Raw genomic sequence first — 13505 nt, 5'->3', positions numbered from 1 at the left:
CGAAGCAGGGACCCTTGTAATACCGTTCTTCGGCTCTACCGACTGAGTTATCCGGCTGCTTACACATCTTTTCCCCTAATTAGTGAACAGTTCTGAACCTTGACATTAGTAAATAAAATTATTTTCATTTTTGTTACATTTAGCTGCACTCTGCCATCTTGCATCCAAATTGTAATATTTGGAAATATAAAAGGAGTTTAATTAAACAATTGTTTGATTTTTTTTCTTGTCTTTTTTATATATACAATATGTTGCCAGTTTTTTCCCAATTTGTCTAAAACATTGTAAAACTTCCAAATTCTTTTGGTAGGATCATGTTCCCAAATTGCTTGAATTTATATATTTCATTTGCCAAAGTTATTCAAGTTTGGAAATCTGAAGTGTCTAATATTAATTAGCCTTAAATCTTAATAAATTAAATACAGCTACGTGTATTTTGATTAGCAGTCTGTTATATAATATATGCAAAATTATAAAAATGCTATTTGTTATTTAATGAGTTGATTACTAGTATTTGTTAACATATCCATGTATGTTTATATTTTATATTTATGTACTATATCTTAGAAGTGAATTGCCTCTGTGGTCAAGGGGTTAGAGGTGATGACTTCTAATTCAGTTACCTCTCTGTCATGGGTTTGATCCCCGGGAGATGCTTTGGTAGTTTAGCACGGAGGAAGGTAGTCTTGTACTGGTGTAACTCTCCAGGAACAATGTTTAGGAAACTACCCGTCTATATGACTGAAATACTGTTGGGGAAAAGGCATAAAATAAAACAAACAAACAAACAAATGTGAATTGATTTAATTGAAACATTTTCAGACAACAACAACAGGTGAACCTAAAATCATTGATCTGATAGATACTAGTGGGTCTGGCGATGTTGACACTTCAACTGTGATAGAAGTTAAAGATGGCAGTGTCAAAGGTCTCACTGGACGTACACTAGCTGTGAGTTGTTATAGATTTTATAATATTTATATAGTAATATTGATAAAGCTATGTTGATGGCTAATAAAAACATGTTGTAGTTCATTATACAACTTTAAAATAGGGGATAATGGCTTAGGTCTAAATATTTTGGACGATAATGGAAAGATTTCTTAGTGTTTTTTGTCATATTTTTGTATCTTTTTCTTGTACATGTAGGCTGCAAATCATATACATTTTACTTGATGTATTGGGGTGTAATTTTATAAAAAATTTAATATTGTGTAATATTTGTTTCTATGAAGAAGTATCAGTCCTTTTATTGTTGAAAGAGACTCAACCTATACCTAAAGGCTAAGATTATTTTATCATGTCATGAATTATATCTTTTTATGTTATCAGATACCAGAAGAATGGGTCATGAGAAGGGAAAGGGAAATTTGGGGTGAAAAAATCTTTGATTTACCCCAAACTTTGGAGATGAAAGATAAAGAGAGGCTGAAAAAATTTTGGGATACAGAAAATAAGAGGCTTAGCGTGCCAGTAAAGCACTGGAAAACTTTGACACTGCTCACCCAAATCCCACTTCTCAGGTACATGTCTTTTTAGCTCACCTGTCACAAAGTGACAGGGTGAGCTTTTGTGATCGCTTTTTCGTCCGGCGTCCGGCCGTCCGTAAACTTTTATTTTAAATGTCATCTCCTCATAAACCACTAAGCCAATTTCATCCAAACTTCACAGGAATGTTCCTTTAAAAATTGTTCAAAGATTTTAATTCCATGCAGATCTCTGGTTGCCATGGCAACCAAAAGAAAAAACTTTAGATATCTTCTTCTAAAAAACCCAAAGAGCTAGAGCTTAGATATTTGGCATGAAACATCTTCTAGTGAGTGTCTACCAAGTTTGTTCAAATAAAAGCCCTTGGGTCAAAATTGGCCCCGCCCCAAGGGGGAATTGATTTTCCCTATATGCATATAGTAAAAACTTAAAAAATCTTCTTTTAAAGAACCCAAAGAGCTAGAGCTAAGATATTTACTATGAAACATCTTTTAATGGGTGTCTACCAAGTTTGTTCAAATAAAAGCCCTGGGGTCAAAATTGGCCCCGCCCCAGGTGGGCATTGATTTTCCCTATATGCATATAATGAAAACTTAAAAATCTTCTTTTAAAGAACCCAAAGAGCTAGAGCTAAGATATTTAGCATGAAACATGTTCTAATGGATATCTACCAAGTTTGTTCAAATAAGAGCCCTAGGGTCAAAATTGGCCCCGCCCCAGGGGTTCATTGATTTTCCTTATATGTGTATAGCAAATACATAAAAAATCTTCTTTGAAAAAAACCAAATAGCTAGAGTTTAGATCATCTTCTAGTGAGTGTCTACAAAGTTTGTTCAAATAAAAGCCCTGGGGTCAAAATATGCCCCGTCCCGGGGGTCATTTATTTTCCTTATATGTGTATAGCAAAAACTTAAAAAATCTTCTTTGAAAAAACTCAAATAGCTAGAGTTTAGATATTAAGCATGAAGCATATTCTAGTGAGTGTCTACAAAGTTTGTTCAAATAAAAGCCCTGGGGTCAAAATTGGCCCCGACCTGGGGGACATTGATTTTCCTTATATGTGTATAGCAAAAACTTAAAAATCTTCTTTGAAAAAACCCGAATAGCTGAAGTTTAGATATTAAGCATGAAACATTTTCTAGTAAGTGTCTACAAAGATTGTTCAAATAAAAGCCCTGGGGTCAAAACTGGCCTGCCCCAGGGGTGTCATTGTTTTTAACTATATGTGTAAAGAAAAAACTTAAAAAATCTTCTTTTAAAAAACCCAACAAGCTAGACCTTAGATGTTTAACATGAAACATCTTCTAATGGGTGTCTACCAAGTTTGTTCAAATAAAAACCCTGTGTTTTAAACTGGTCCCGCTCCGGGGCCTGTATACAGGTGAGCGACTTCAGGGCCATCATGGCCCTCTTGTTTAAGAATGTTTTTTGAAAATGTCCTTTAAAAAAAAATATCCTATATTTTTTGCTTTGTATAGTGTATACATGTAGTCTCTCTAAAGTTGAAAGAGAATAAGAAGAGTAATACCTAAAAGGTTTGTTGTCATTTGTTTTGTGATGTGTGTATCAAGAAAAGTTAAGAAAAAATCAGTACTGTATCAAAAATTTTTGTGATGCTCCAAATTTGTATGTTTCAAATTTTATCACATGACTATCAGGCCAATACTGCTTTTTTAATTCATTTGATATGATTGAATTTATACAGTCATGTATATTACAATACAGGGAAATTTTCATAGTCATTTTAATTCATCTGTAAAATTATTTTTAGGAGCACATTAAATGCAGAAGAAAAGGAGTCACACAACATTTTGGTGTCATATCAGATTATTATTATTTAGGTTATAGCTCAAAGTATTTAAAAGGAGAAATGACTGTTTGGTACAGATCTATGTGATGTCTATTAGATTTTTCTTTACTTGTCATAAACATGTAGTTTTGCAAGCAATTGTTGTAATTAATTGTGAAAGATGTTGGAATAAATGATTTGGTTTTAAGTCTCAGAGACACTATATATTGGATAAAGATCACTGATGCCCCATTTGTGTTATTGACATTACAGGCACAAATGGGCATCTGATATTAACAATAAACTTTTGCTAAGCTAGTTGGATAGATTCTGTCATGAAAGAATTCATGGTCATGGATGGTTATCAAAAACCCTCACAGCATAAATGAGAGGCTAGTGTGTCAAAATTTGCAAACAAAACCAATCAACGAAATAGACCTCTCTAGTCTAATGAAAGTGTATTTGTTTGGCATATAGTTAGGTCACTGATAGTTGCTAATAGTGAATTTTTCATTGCTATAATGTATTTTTTACTTCACAGGAAGAGAAACAAGAGAAGGATGAGTTACAAGCACAGTTAGATATACTTACAGATGCTGATAAGAAGTATAATGATTGTGGCCCAGTCTATGATTGTGTCGTATTTTACGATGGAGATACATGGAGGTAAATATTTTGTGAAGGTTTTAGGCTAGTGGTATTCCTGTGGCAGATTGTTTTTATTCACTTGATTTGACTTTTTTTTTTGTGACTCCGTAAAAAAAGGTATTGCACAGCAGTTCATATATTTTGATGTGGCGTCATTTGCGTTGTACAAACATAGCACTAAATGTTAACATTACAATTACACTACTGTATAGATGCGTCAGTAACAAAAAAGGATTATTTTCACTGTAACAGTTCTTAAGTTGGTTATGTGATAAATTGAATTTCTTAACAAATTTATACAATTGTTGAATAAAATATATGTAATATTATGGTCACCAGAGGCTTGCATATTGTAATTTTATACAACTTGTTCGATAAATTAGGCAAGCATTATATAATTTTATACAACTCGTTCAAAAATTCAGTATTGAATCTGCATTCATTTAATATCTTCTCTATTAATTATACATATATGAATAAATACAATTATGTGTGTTTTGCAGGGCATGTGTAGATACGAGCGAGGAAGGCAATTTATCACAGTGTAAACTGTTAGCTAGTTATAGAGAGGAACATCAATATGGAACTCTTAGTACAGACGGTATGTTGACATGCTTAATATTGTTTAATGACATGCTTAAAGCAGCATGCCTCAAGATTCATGCTAATTTTCATTAAAAAAAAGAAAATGTACCGTATAAGTACTTATTTCTGCGGGCTTAATATTCTGCGATTTTTGTTAAAATAAGGGGTTTTAAATTTCTGCGTATTTTATTTCTGCGGTATCATCATTCTCGCATTGATGCTTTTTATTTCTGTGTTTTAATTAAGATATTTTTAAAAAATTAACCGACACAATCAGACAACATTTCAAGATTTGTTGATGTTACATGTACTTTTCTTCCGATTAACATGCAGACGACTGAAAATGTGTTTCGTCGTAATCATCATGTATCGGTATATACATGTAAATAAACGTGCAATGACAGCAATTTTAATACTGTATGTGTATAAATTTGAAGTGTGAATAATGAACAATGGCGAAATCGCATTTAGACAAAAGATAGTGTACAAATACAAAAGGGTATGTTTATTGCACCTGTCAAACTACAATAGTTTGATTTTACAAAAACATATCAAGCTAAGGGTGAGCGAAAAAATCGTACAAACATAAAATTTATTTAAACAAAGGGAACAAGCAAAGTAACATTTTTTCTAATATTTTATTCACGACAGATACATTAAGAAAAATTACCATCTACAAAAGCTGATAACGGTACATGGTAATGTAATTATACAATACCGGTAGTTGACTTATTCCGACATATACATACGGAAAGGCTTAATTTTCTGCGGTTTTTAAATCTGCGGTGTCGTTATGAACCGCAGAAATAGCAGAAATAAAGTTCCCGCAGAAAATAGTACTTATACGGTATTTAAAAGTATAATATTGTGAAGTAAACAAAGAAAGTAATGTACACATTGGAAACAACACTTATAATTCCCGTACATTACCAGAAAGAGGTCAAAATATGCAACAATAACCTTTACTGCAATAGTAACGCAGAAGAAGTATGGTGATAAATACTGCAAAAGCAAGTCATGAATTTCACACAACATGCAAATTATTACTTAAATCTTTTTACTTCTCTTAAAAGTCTTAGGGCATTTTCTCAAGTTTGATTGACTTGAAATATGTTGGCTCATGTGGAGGCATTCAGCTTTAATATTGTTTAAGGACATTATCTTTTACTCTAGATTTTTCTTAAACTACCTTTGATCTAATGTTAACTTGTTAATGGTTTATTTTAGTCATGATTGCATTGCTTTAATGTTATAGCCCTTTATGCTAGTTTGCAAGAGAGAAAAAATATTTTAAAGTCTAAGATTGAAAAAGAAGAATAATTGTTTATTGATTTTAGAAATAGATCAGATAGTTATTTATCCATTTATTTATTTCTTAAAATATTGGAACAATAGACTAACTTCGGAATTACAAATATTTGGGTTTTCCTAGCTATTCCAGAGGTACAAACAAACTTTTACAAGTACTTCTTCGAAGATAGTGCTCTGTGAAGCCATAATGGTAAAAGTTTGTTCATGCAGGGGGATTTTCATGGGAAAAACCCACTTTTGCCAAGTCCCGGATAACATCTATTGAATAAAGAAAACAACAGGCAATATGCTTCTAGACTTGAGCTTGTACTGTCAGTGAATTCTGGAAGCTGTAGGAAAAATTGACTTGATTCCAGCTTGAAGCACATTTTACTGAAGCCTCACAATTATTATAGTTTTCTCAGCTGCTTTCAAATGAGAAAAATATATTATTTAAGTGATAGTTGAAGATATACATTTTTTGTTCTTCGCGGAAAATGTTTGAAAATATTTTATTATGATACTGCTCTCACAGACAGTGCATCTTTGACCTCAGACAAGTCATTAACCCTTTCACTGCCATAAGGCTGGCATATGCCGTCCCTATTATTTTAGGCGTATTTGCCGTTTCTATAAAAATAATAATAATAATTATGATAATGATAATAATAAATATATAAATTATTATACCCTCAACAATAATTATTATAATACTAATAAATAATAATCATATTTATATTATAATATAGTAATTTCTTAGAAAACCCTCTTGCAAATAGGTGATCAATAAATCAATAACCCTCTGGCAGCAAAAGGGTTAAAGCTGTTGTAAATGGTAATGCACAAGCAATAAAAAGCACACAAATTAAATACACAATGTAACTTAACATGTAGACTGGATATTTTGAATATCCTACCAATAGTTGTAAACTGGTACTTTTGTACTATTCATATAATAATTATACTTTTGTGTTTTTACAGATATGATGAACTACAGTATAAATATTTATAATGATGGAAATATACTGGAAATAGTTACAAATGCAGGTATGTATCGCACGCACAAATAGAGGATATTAAATGAGTGTAAGTTCACAATAATGAATTTATTGAACAAATTATAATATAAAGATAATAATATTATTTTATTTAACAAGTTCAATAAATTCAATAATGAACCTACATGAAAATAATATTCTTCTTATCACATACCCAAAATTAAGACTGTTTAAAATGAAAAAGAATAATGCCTATAGAAACACTCCTGTAACTGATCCTGGAACCAACCAATGTTAGATATTAAATGAGTGTAAAGTTTCTTGCTCATGTAAACATGGCTTGCATTTTTGTTATGAAAAAAAAAATTCAGAATTTAAGAGCTTTATTAACTTAAAAATGAAAAAAGGAATCAATTCAATACATCTTTACACAGAGAAAAATATTAAACTAAGAAAATTTTCAGGTTCCCATGGTACACATGTGGCTTGTATAGCAGCTGGCAACTTTCCAGAGACCCCAGAAAGAAACGGACTGGCCCCAGGGGCACAGGTCATTGGTATTAAGATAGGCGATTCGCGTATAGGCTCCATGGAAACAGGCAGTGCTCTTGTTAGGGCCGTATGTAACCTTTATATTTTGTACATTGTAGCAATATTACATTATTATAGTGACTTAAAACCAAATCAAACAAACATTATTATATAATATAATTTGTGTCAATGTGGTAACAAAAAGAAGTTGTTGTCAGCCCGCTTAGTTCAATAAGGAAAGCATAGGATTTGTTATTAGGTGGCTGGTTTGACCCTTGGAAAAGGCAAAGATATTGAATCTAATGGCCATTTGTCTCTTATTGCAGATTCAAAAATCATGTGGCATTTTGTAGTTGGTAATTTTCAGAGAAATTGGTAGTTACTGGTTAGTTATCCATGAATGATGGTTAAGTGAGCCTACCAATGAGATAAGACTAAAAATATGTTAAAAACAGTATTAAAGCAGAAAAAACAAATATTTATTGGGTGTTAATAAGTGTTTTTCAATAAATTAGATATCACATGCCATCGTGCAAAAACTATAATGTAGCCCATTACTCAAACAATTTGAACAGTATCTATTTGAAACTTGGAATATTTGCTTATGATGACATGAGGCAGTGTCAAGACAAGGGGCACAATTCTGAAAGCTATATTTTTGGAGTTATGCCCCTTTTTGTCTTAGTGTTTTTGTCAAAAATGGATATTTAAACAGACAAGCATTAACACTGCATGTGGTGCTCTTGTTAGAAATATGAATTTTGTTTTGTTATTTTAGATGATCAAAGTAAAGGAGTACAAATGTGACTTAGTCAATTACAGTTATGGTGAGGCTTCACATTGGCCAAACTCAGGGTCAGTTTTCATCTCAACTTAAACATTTGATCCTAATGAGCATAATTTTACTGTTTTAAATATATGCAGTGATCAAGTAGTATCATAGATAATATTTAACTTAAACACTGTCCTTAAGGAAATGCCAATGATTTAAAAACATTATCGTTTTTGATTGATTATATCTGTTAAAGAAATCAATGTTGCATTTAACTTATCAAGCATGATATGTTTACAGGACTTTGCTGTAGATTGATTCTTTGTACATGTACCTTATTATTTTGTAAACTCTTTCAAGGCCTAATCTGACGGAGAACATTCATCATTTTTTATTTGGAAAATTTCAAAATATGCACTGACTGAATAGTACACAGTGCAGACTATGATCTTGACCATGGGTGTGCTGGCAGATCTTGGTCTGCACTGGTTGCATTTTTGTGTTAAGTTGCAAGCAGACATAAGGGTTAAATTAAAAAGCAATTTCCCATAGCTTTGACTTTGATTATTTTCATGATTAAATGTTTGCATTGTTCATAGGAGGGTGAGCGATATACTCAGTGAAATGGTCAATAAGCATAATGTGATATTTGTGTCCAGTGCTGGTAACAATGGTCCAGCCCTCTCAACAATGGGTACTCCTGGGGGAACCTGCTCTGCTCTTATTGGGGTCGGAGCACATGTTACCCCGACAATGATGGCTGCGGAATACTCTCTACGTGAAAAACTGCCACCTATGCACTACACATGGTCTTCCAGGGGTCCAACGTAAGTTCCGACTGACATCTGTCAGTGTTATCATGTTTATATTTAAATGCTGATGTATATGTTAAAAGAATATTAAAATGTTTAATGGCTGTAATACAGTCTTATCTATGATAGTGCTTTGGTTATACTATATACTAAATTAAGTGCATTTTAGTATTTCCATCTCAGTTTAAGACAATGAAATGGATATTGATATTCCTACTCCTAGAGGACATATGCAAGTGTTATTGGTTAAGGAAAATTGGATTGGTAAGGAAAATTGGTAGTTTCTTTCCAAGCATTTTATTATGCATGAGATAGTAGTGAGGGGCTGATAGTTTTAAGTAAGGAGCCTTTCAATTCAAGGAGGCCCACTCATTCATATTTTAGGGAGTCTGTAACAAATGTTAGGTTATGAGTGCTTGAACTACTAGTGTATGCATTACAGTAATGCATTTATAGTTATACTAATTTATTGCAAGCTGTTAACTTATTGCTTGTATATTACAGGTCAGATGGTGCTTTAGGAGTTGATATAAGTGCCCCTGGAGGTGCTATAGCCTCTGTACCTAACTGGACGCTCAAGGGTTGCCAGCTCATGAATGGAACAAGTATGAGTTCTCCCAATGCATGTGGTTCTATAGGTAATGATTACATGATACTTTGTTTAGCATTTTAAATGTGTTCTATGAAATAACTTGCTTTTGTTAATCATTAGTTTGTAATGTGAATGGAATTGTTTAAAATGTTAATAAAATTGTTGTTGTTTTATATATTTTCATCAGCATTGGTCTTGTCTGGGTTAAAGGCGAACAATATAGGTTATAATCCATACAGTGTGAAAAGAGCACTTCAGAATACTGCCAAACAAGTAGATGGTGTAGAAGTGTTTGCCATGGGATACGGTCTTGTACAGGTACATTATAAGTTCATGTATATTGTGTGAAATATAGGATTTTATTAGTAAGATATAATTGATATCAGTTCTGTTTTAATGTCATCAAATTTAAGCAACTGAAGTTTGCTACTTTTCAACATACAGCATTATTTAATAAGAAGATATTTTTGAGCCTTATTGATTTTAGTCCATTTATAATGACAATACTTACTCCGGAATCAAGAATACTTTGGGTTTTCCCAGCTAATTGAAGGATACAAACAAACTTATAGTTACAGCTTAGAAAACCCACAGGATAACAGCTATTAAATAATGTCATAATTACACTTTAGTACTATTTGCAGTCTGAATTAAAATATACATTTAGATATTGTTGTTATTTGTACTGTGCCTTAAACAGTTTTCTGTAATGAAAGTATGTCTGTTAAATTAGAAAGAATTGAACTTAAATAAATCTGCAAAAGATAACCAAATTTATTTTAGACTCCAAAGACAATTGGAATCATAAATTTTTTTTTTATTGATTCCAGAATATATTTTTTCTAAAATTATTGCATTTCCTATTTCATGCAAAGAAAGGACTCCTGGAAAAAGTTGAATTTGAGGTTTTCTGACATCATTCTTTCAGTAAAGGTTCTTTGATATGATTTTTATCACAATATGAACTGATATTATGCTGCAAATTACTGACAACTCATTATACTTTTATACTCTTTAATATTCAACTTAAGTTTTTCATTTAAAATAACAACTTTTGTCTTACCTTCTCATATGTTTCTTATTAATCACAGGTGGAGAGAGCCTATGATTACCTTGTTGGATATTGTAAATCAATGGAATGTAAGACAGAGTTTAACATCAGCTGTTCCGGTAATGGTAGAGGGATTTATATACGAGAGCCAATAGAATTACTAAAACCATCAATCATAGCAGTCTCAGTTGAACCAGTTCATTACGAGGGAATTACAGGTAAATAGTTATAAAAATTTTGTAAGATGTGCGACTGGTTTTGCTTTCATTGTCAGTTATCACTGTGTTTGACTTATAAAGAGGACTGTCTGACATAAAGACTGTTCGACTTTAACTAGCAAGTAAATTTCAACTTTACTCCATGTCAGAGAAAAAAGTTTTAAAAAGATTTAGTATGATCCTTAATAGTTGTTTTGATAAGGTTTCAGACTATTTATTACTTAATGTTTATAAAAACTTAAAAAATGTGTAACATTTTTATGGATATAAGTAAAAAAAAATTGATTATATATGAATGTTTTGATGAAAAAATAATAATTATAGAAGATATTTAAAATGGTAATTGGACATCTGAAATATCATTAAATTAAAGTTTATATAGCTGGTATGACCTAAAATAGAAACCTTAAAAATGTTTATGTGATTGAATTTAAAAACATTCATAAGTCCAATTAAACATCTAATCTAATCCATGTTGTATTGTTTTGTAGAGAAAGAAGAAAAGATCTCATTTTGTATGCATTTTAACCTCATCTGTGATGCTTCTTATGTGCAATGTCCTTCACATCTTGAGTTGTTTAACACAACTCGCTCTGTATCAATCAAAGTAGATCCTAGTGGCCTCCCAGAGGGTGTTCATTACACAGAGGTAATATATTGTTTCATGGTTTTGTATATTATAATATATGATGCTATCTAGCCAGCTTTTGGGAGGTAGATCGTTCTACACAAGTGCCTGCTTGTGCCTGAAAGAATGCACAAAGGAGGCACCCAAGGTCTTTCTCCAACTGTAAAGCTGGAAAATTGCCATATAACTTTTACTGTGGCGGTGTTACTCATAAAGTTTGTGGTTCTACTTTAGAGGTAAGGTTGTACCTAACAATAAAGCCTTCATCTACCTGTAAAGCTGGTTAGATGTCATATGACCTTTACAATGACTATGTCAATGTAACTTTGAATACAACCTAATACAATATTTATAAATTAATGATATTAGTTTCAAATTGTGTTCCTACCATTAAAAAAATAATCATACAGTATGTTATGGTAATTTTGAAAAATTAAGGAGTTGAACACCTCGAAAAGTAATCAGCAAGGTTTGATTTGAACTTGTTTTAGTCAATACAACATATTACTGAATAATCATAGAAAGTTGCTGCAGTTAAATCCTTTGTAGAAAACAAAAATAAATAGAAATTTGTATTTGAGTACAAGAATGTATTGCAAAAAAGAATGTTTTTTATTTGTGACCTTATTTCTGTAGCTGATCAAGAGAATGTTGTAAGTTATAATATATAAGATTTTATATTTTGAAGGTGTGTGCGTTTGATGTCACATGTGTTGAGAAAGGACCAGTATTCAGAATTCCTATAACCGTTGTTGTGCCGTCAAGGTCAGTGATAACAATTTTATCATGTCAAGGACACATGAGTTTGTAATATTTAAGATTTTGCCTAAAATACAGACAGTTTTAAACATTACAAGTATATAAAGTCAATACTTTTATGCTCCCACTTCTAAGTCTGTGGGGTGCCCCTTGTTATTATTGGCTTGAACTCCTAAATTGCAAATAAGTTATTATTGACTTAAACTCCCTAGAAATGGAAAATATTCAAATATGTGAATCATTATAATTACAGAGTATCAGATACTGTTAATTGTGAAGTACAGTATAAAGATATGAGTTTTCGACCGGGGCAGATTAGACGACATTTTTTACATGTACCGGCTGGAGCTAGTGTCGCAGGTATGTTTCATTGCGCTTATTAATTTCTGCCTCCTGATCTATCTTAGATAAATTCATTATGTCAAAATAGACATTGATTTCTGTTTGGTCAAGAAGATATATAGATGTGGCTGTATGTAACAAGTGCCCTAGTGGCCATATTTACTTGAATTAATGCATTGAGGATCTCTTTTTAGCAAATTAGGCATGAAAATTGTCATGTGACCATAAGAAAGCCTTACAAAATTGATAAATATCAAATTTAGTATACTGGTAACTTGATATTTGACTTGAAATTAATCAAATAAGTTAGTAAACCATTACATATCGAAACCAAAAATGATAAGCCTTTTCCACCAATGCAGAGTAAGTGCAAAGTGTTGAAATGCTATTCTTTTTGGGTCATTTTGCACAATAGAAATGATGATTCTGGATAAAACTGGATGATGGAATTCTCTGAAATTTTGACCACAAGGTATTGGTCCAGACCCTTAACAAATGGTACACAATTCTTGGAAATATATTTCCAGTCCCCTGTTATGAAAAATCTTCAGTGGACTCCATGCATTATTAATATACAAGAGGATTAAAAGTTTTGCTCTTTTACAAAATATGAGTCTTTTTCAATATTTTAATAACTCGTCACTGTCAACATATTTCAGTTCTACGGGTAAAGTCTAATGACACGGAGAAAAGCTGTAGAATGTTATTACATACAATACAGTTGGTTCCCCAGTGTCAGTATAAGAAATACGAGTTTGAAAAATTTGTCAACATATCTGATAGAGGGGAGACAACTCAAGCTTTCCCAGTTGTGGTAAGTGAGGTTGAAGAGTTACCATTCTTGTCATGAACATATTTAAGACTTCGGTTTAATTTTCGATCTGTCAGATTCTTTTAGATTAGTTAAATTTGTGTAGATTTCTTATTAAATATATTGAAACAGTAGAATAAAATCACATGAAACTTTCCAAGTGCTCTCTTATTCTCCATATATTGGATTTG

General features: G+C 31.9%; 1 protein-coding gene across 1 annotated transcript in view; it reads left to right on the top strand.

Moving 5' to 3' along the window:
• LOC132755966 (tripeptidyl-peptidase 2-like) overlaps positions 1 to 13505 on the top strand; it is a 34294-nt gene that overhangs the window by 2272 nt on the left and 18517 nt on the right. Inside the window, exons 2-17 of the mRNA XM_060746908.1 lie at positions 823 to 951; positions 1333 to 1347; positions 1467 to 1523; positions 3819 to 3943; positions 4429 to 4526; positions 6782 to 6847; positions 7263 to 7417; positions 8108 to 8184; positions 8701 to 8928; positions 9418 to 9551; positions 9693 to 9823; positions 10597 to 10774; positions 11266 to 11423; positions 12091 to 12167; positions 12415 to 12521; positions 13163 to 13317. Coding sequence (XP_060602891.1) covers positions 823 to 951; positions 1333 to 1347; positions 1467 to 1523; positions 3819 to 3943; positions 4429 to 4526; positions 6782 to 6847; positions 7263 to 7417; positions 8108 to 8184; positions 8701 to 8928; positions 9418 to 9551; positions 9693 to 9823; positions 10597 to 10774; positions 11266 to 11423; positions 12091 to 12167; positions 12415 to 12521; positions 13163 to 13317 — 1890 coding nt within the window. The remainder of the gene's footprint in view (positions 1 to 822; positions 952 to 1332; positions 1348 to 1466; positions 1524 to 3818; positions 3944 to 4428; positions 4527 to 6781; positions 6848 to 7262; positions 7418 to 8107; positions 8185 to 8700; positions 8929 to 9417; positions 9552 to 9692; positions 9824 to 10596; positions 10775 to 11265; positions 11424 to 12090; positions 12168 to 12414; positions 12522 to 13162; positions 13318 to 13505) is intronic.

The sequence above is a fragment of the Ruditapes philippinarum genome, unplaced genomic scaffold (genome assembly GCF_026571515.1).
Source record: "Ruditapes philippinarum isolate M1 unplaced genomic scaffold, ASM2657151v2 ctg3913_1_1_1_1, whole genome shotgun sequence".
Lineage (NCBI taxonomy): Eukaryota > Metazoa > Mollusca > Bivalvia > Venerida > Veneridae > Ruditapes > Ruditapes philippinarum.
Note: the sequence above shows the minus strand (reverse complement) of the source record. Positions and strands in the feature narration are given on the sequence as shown.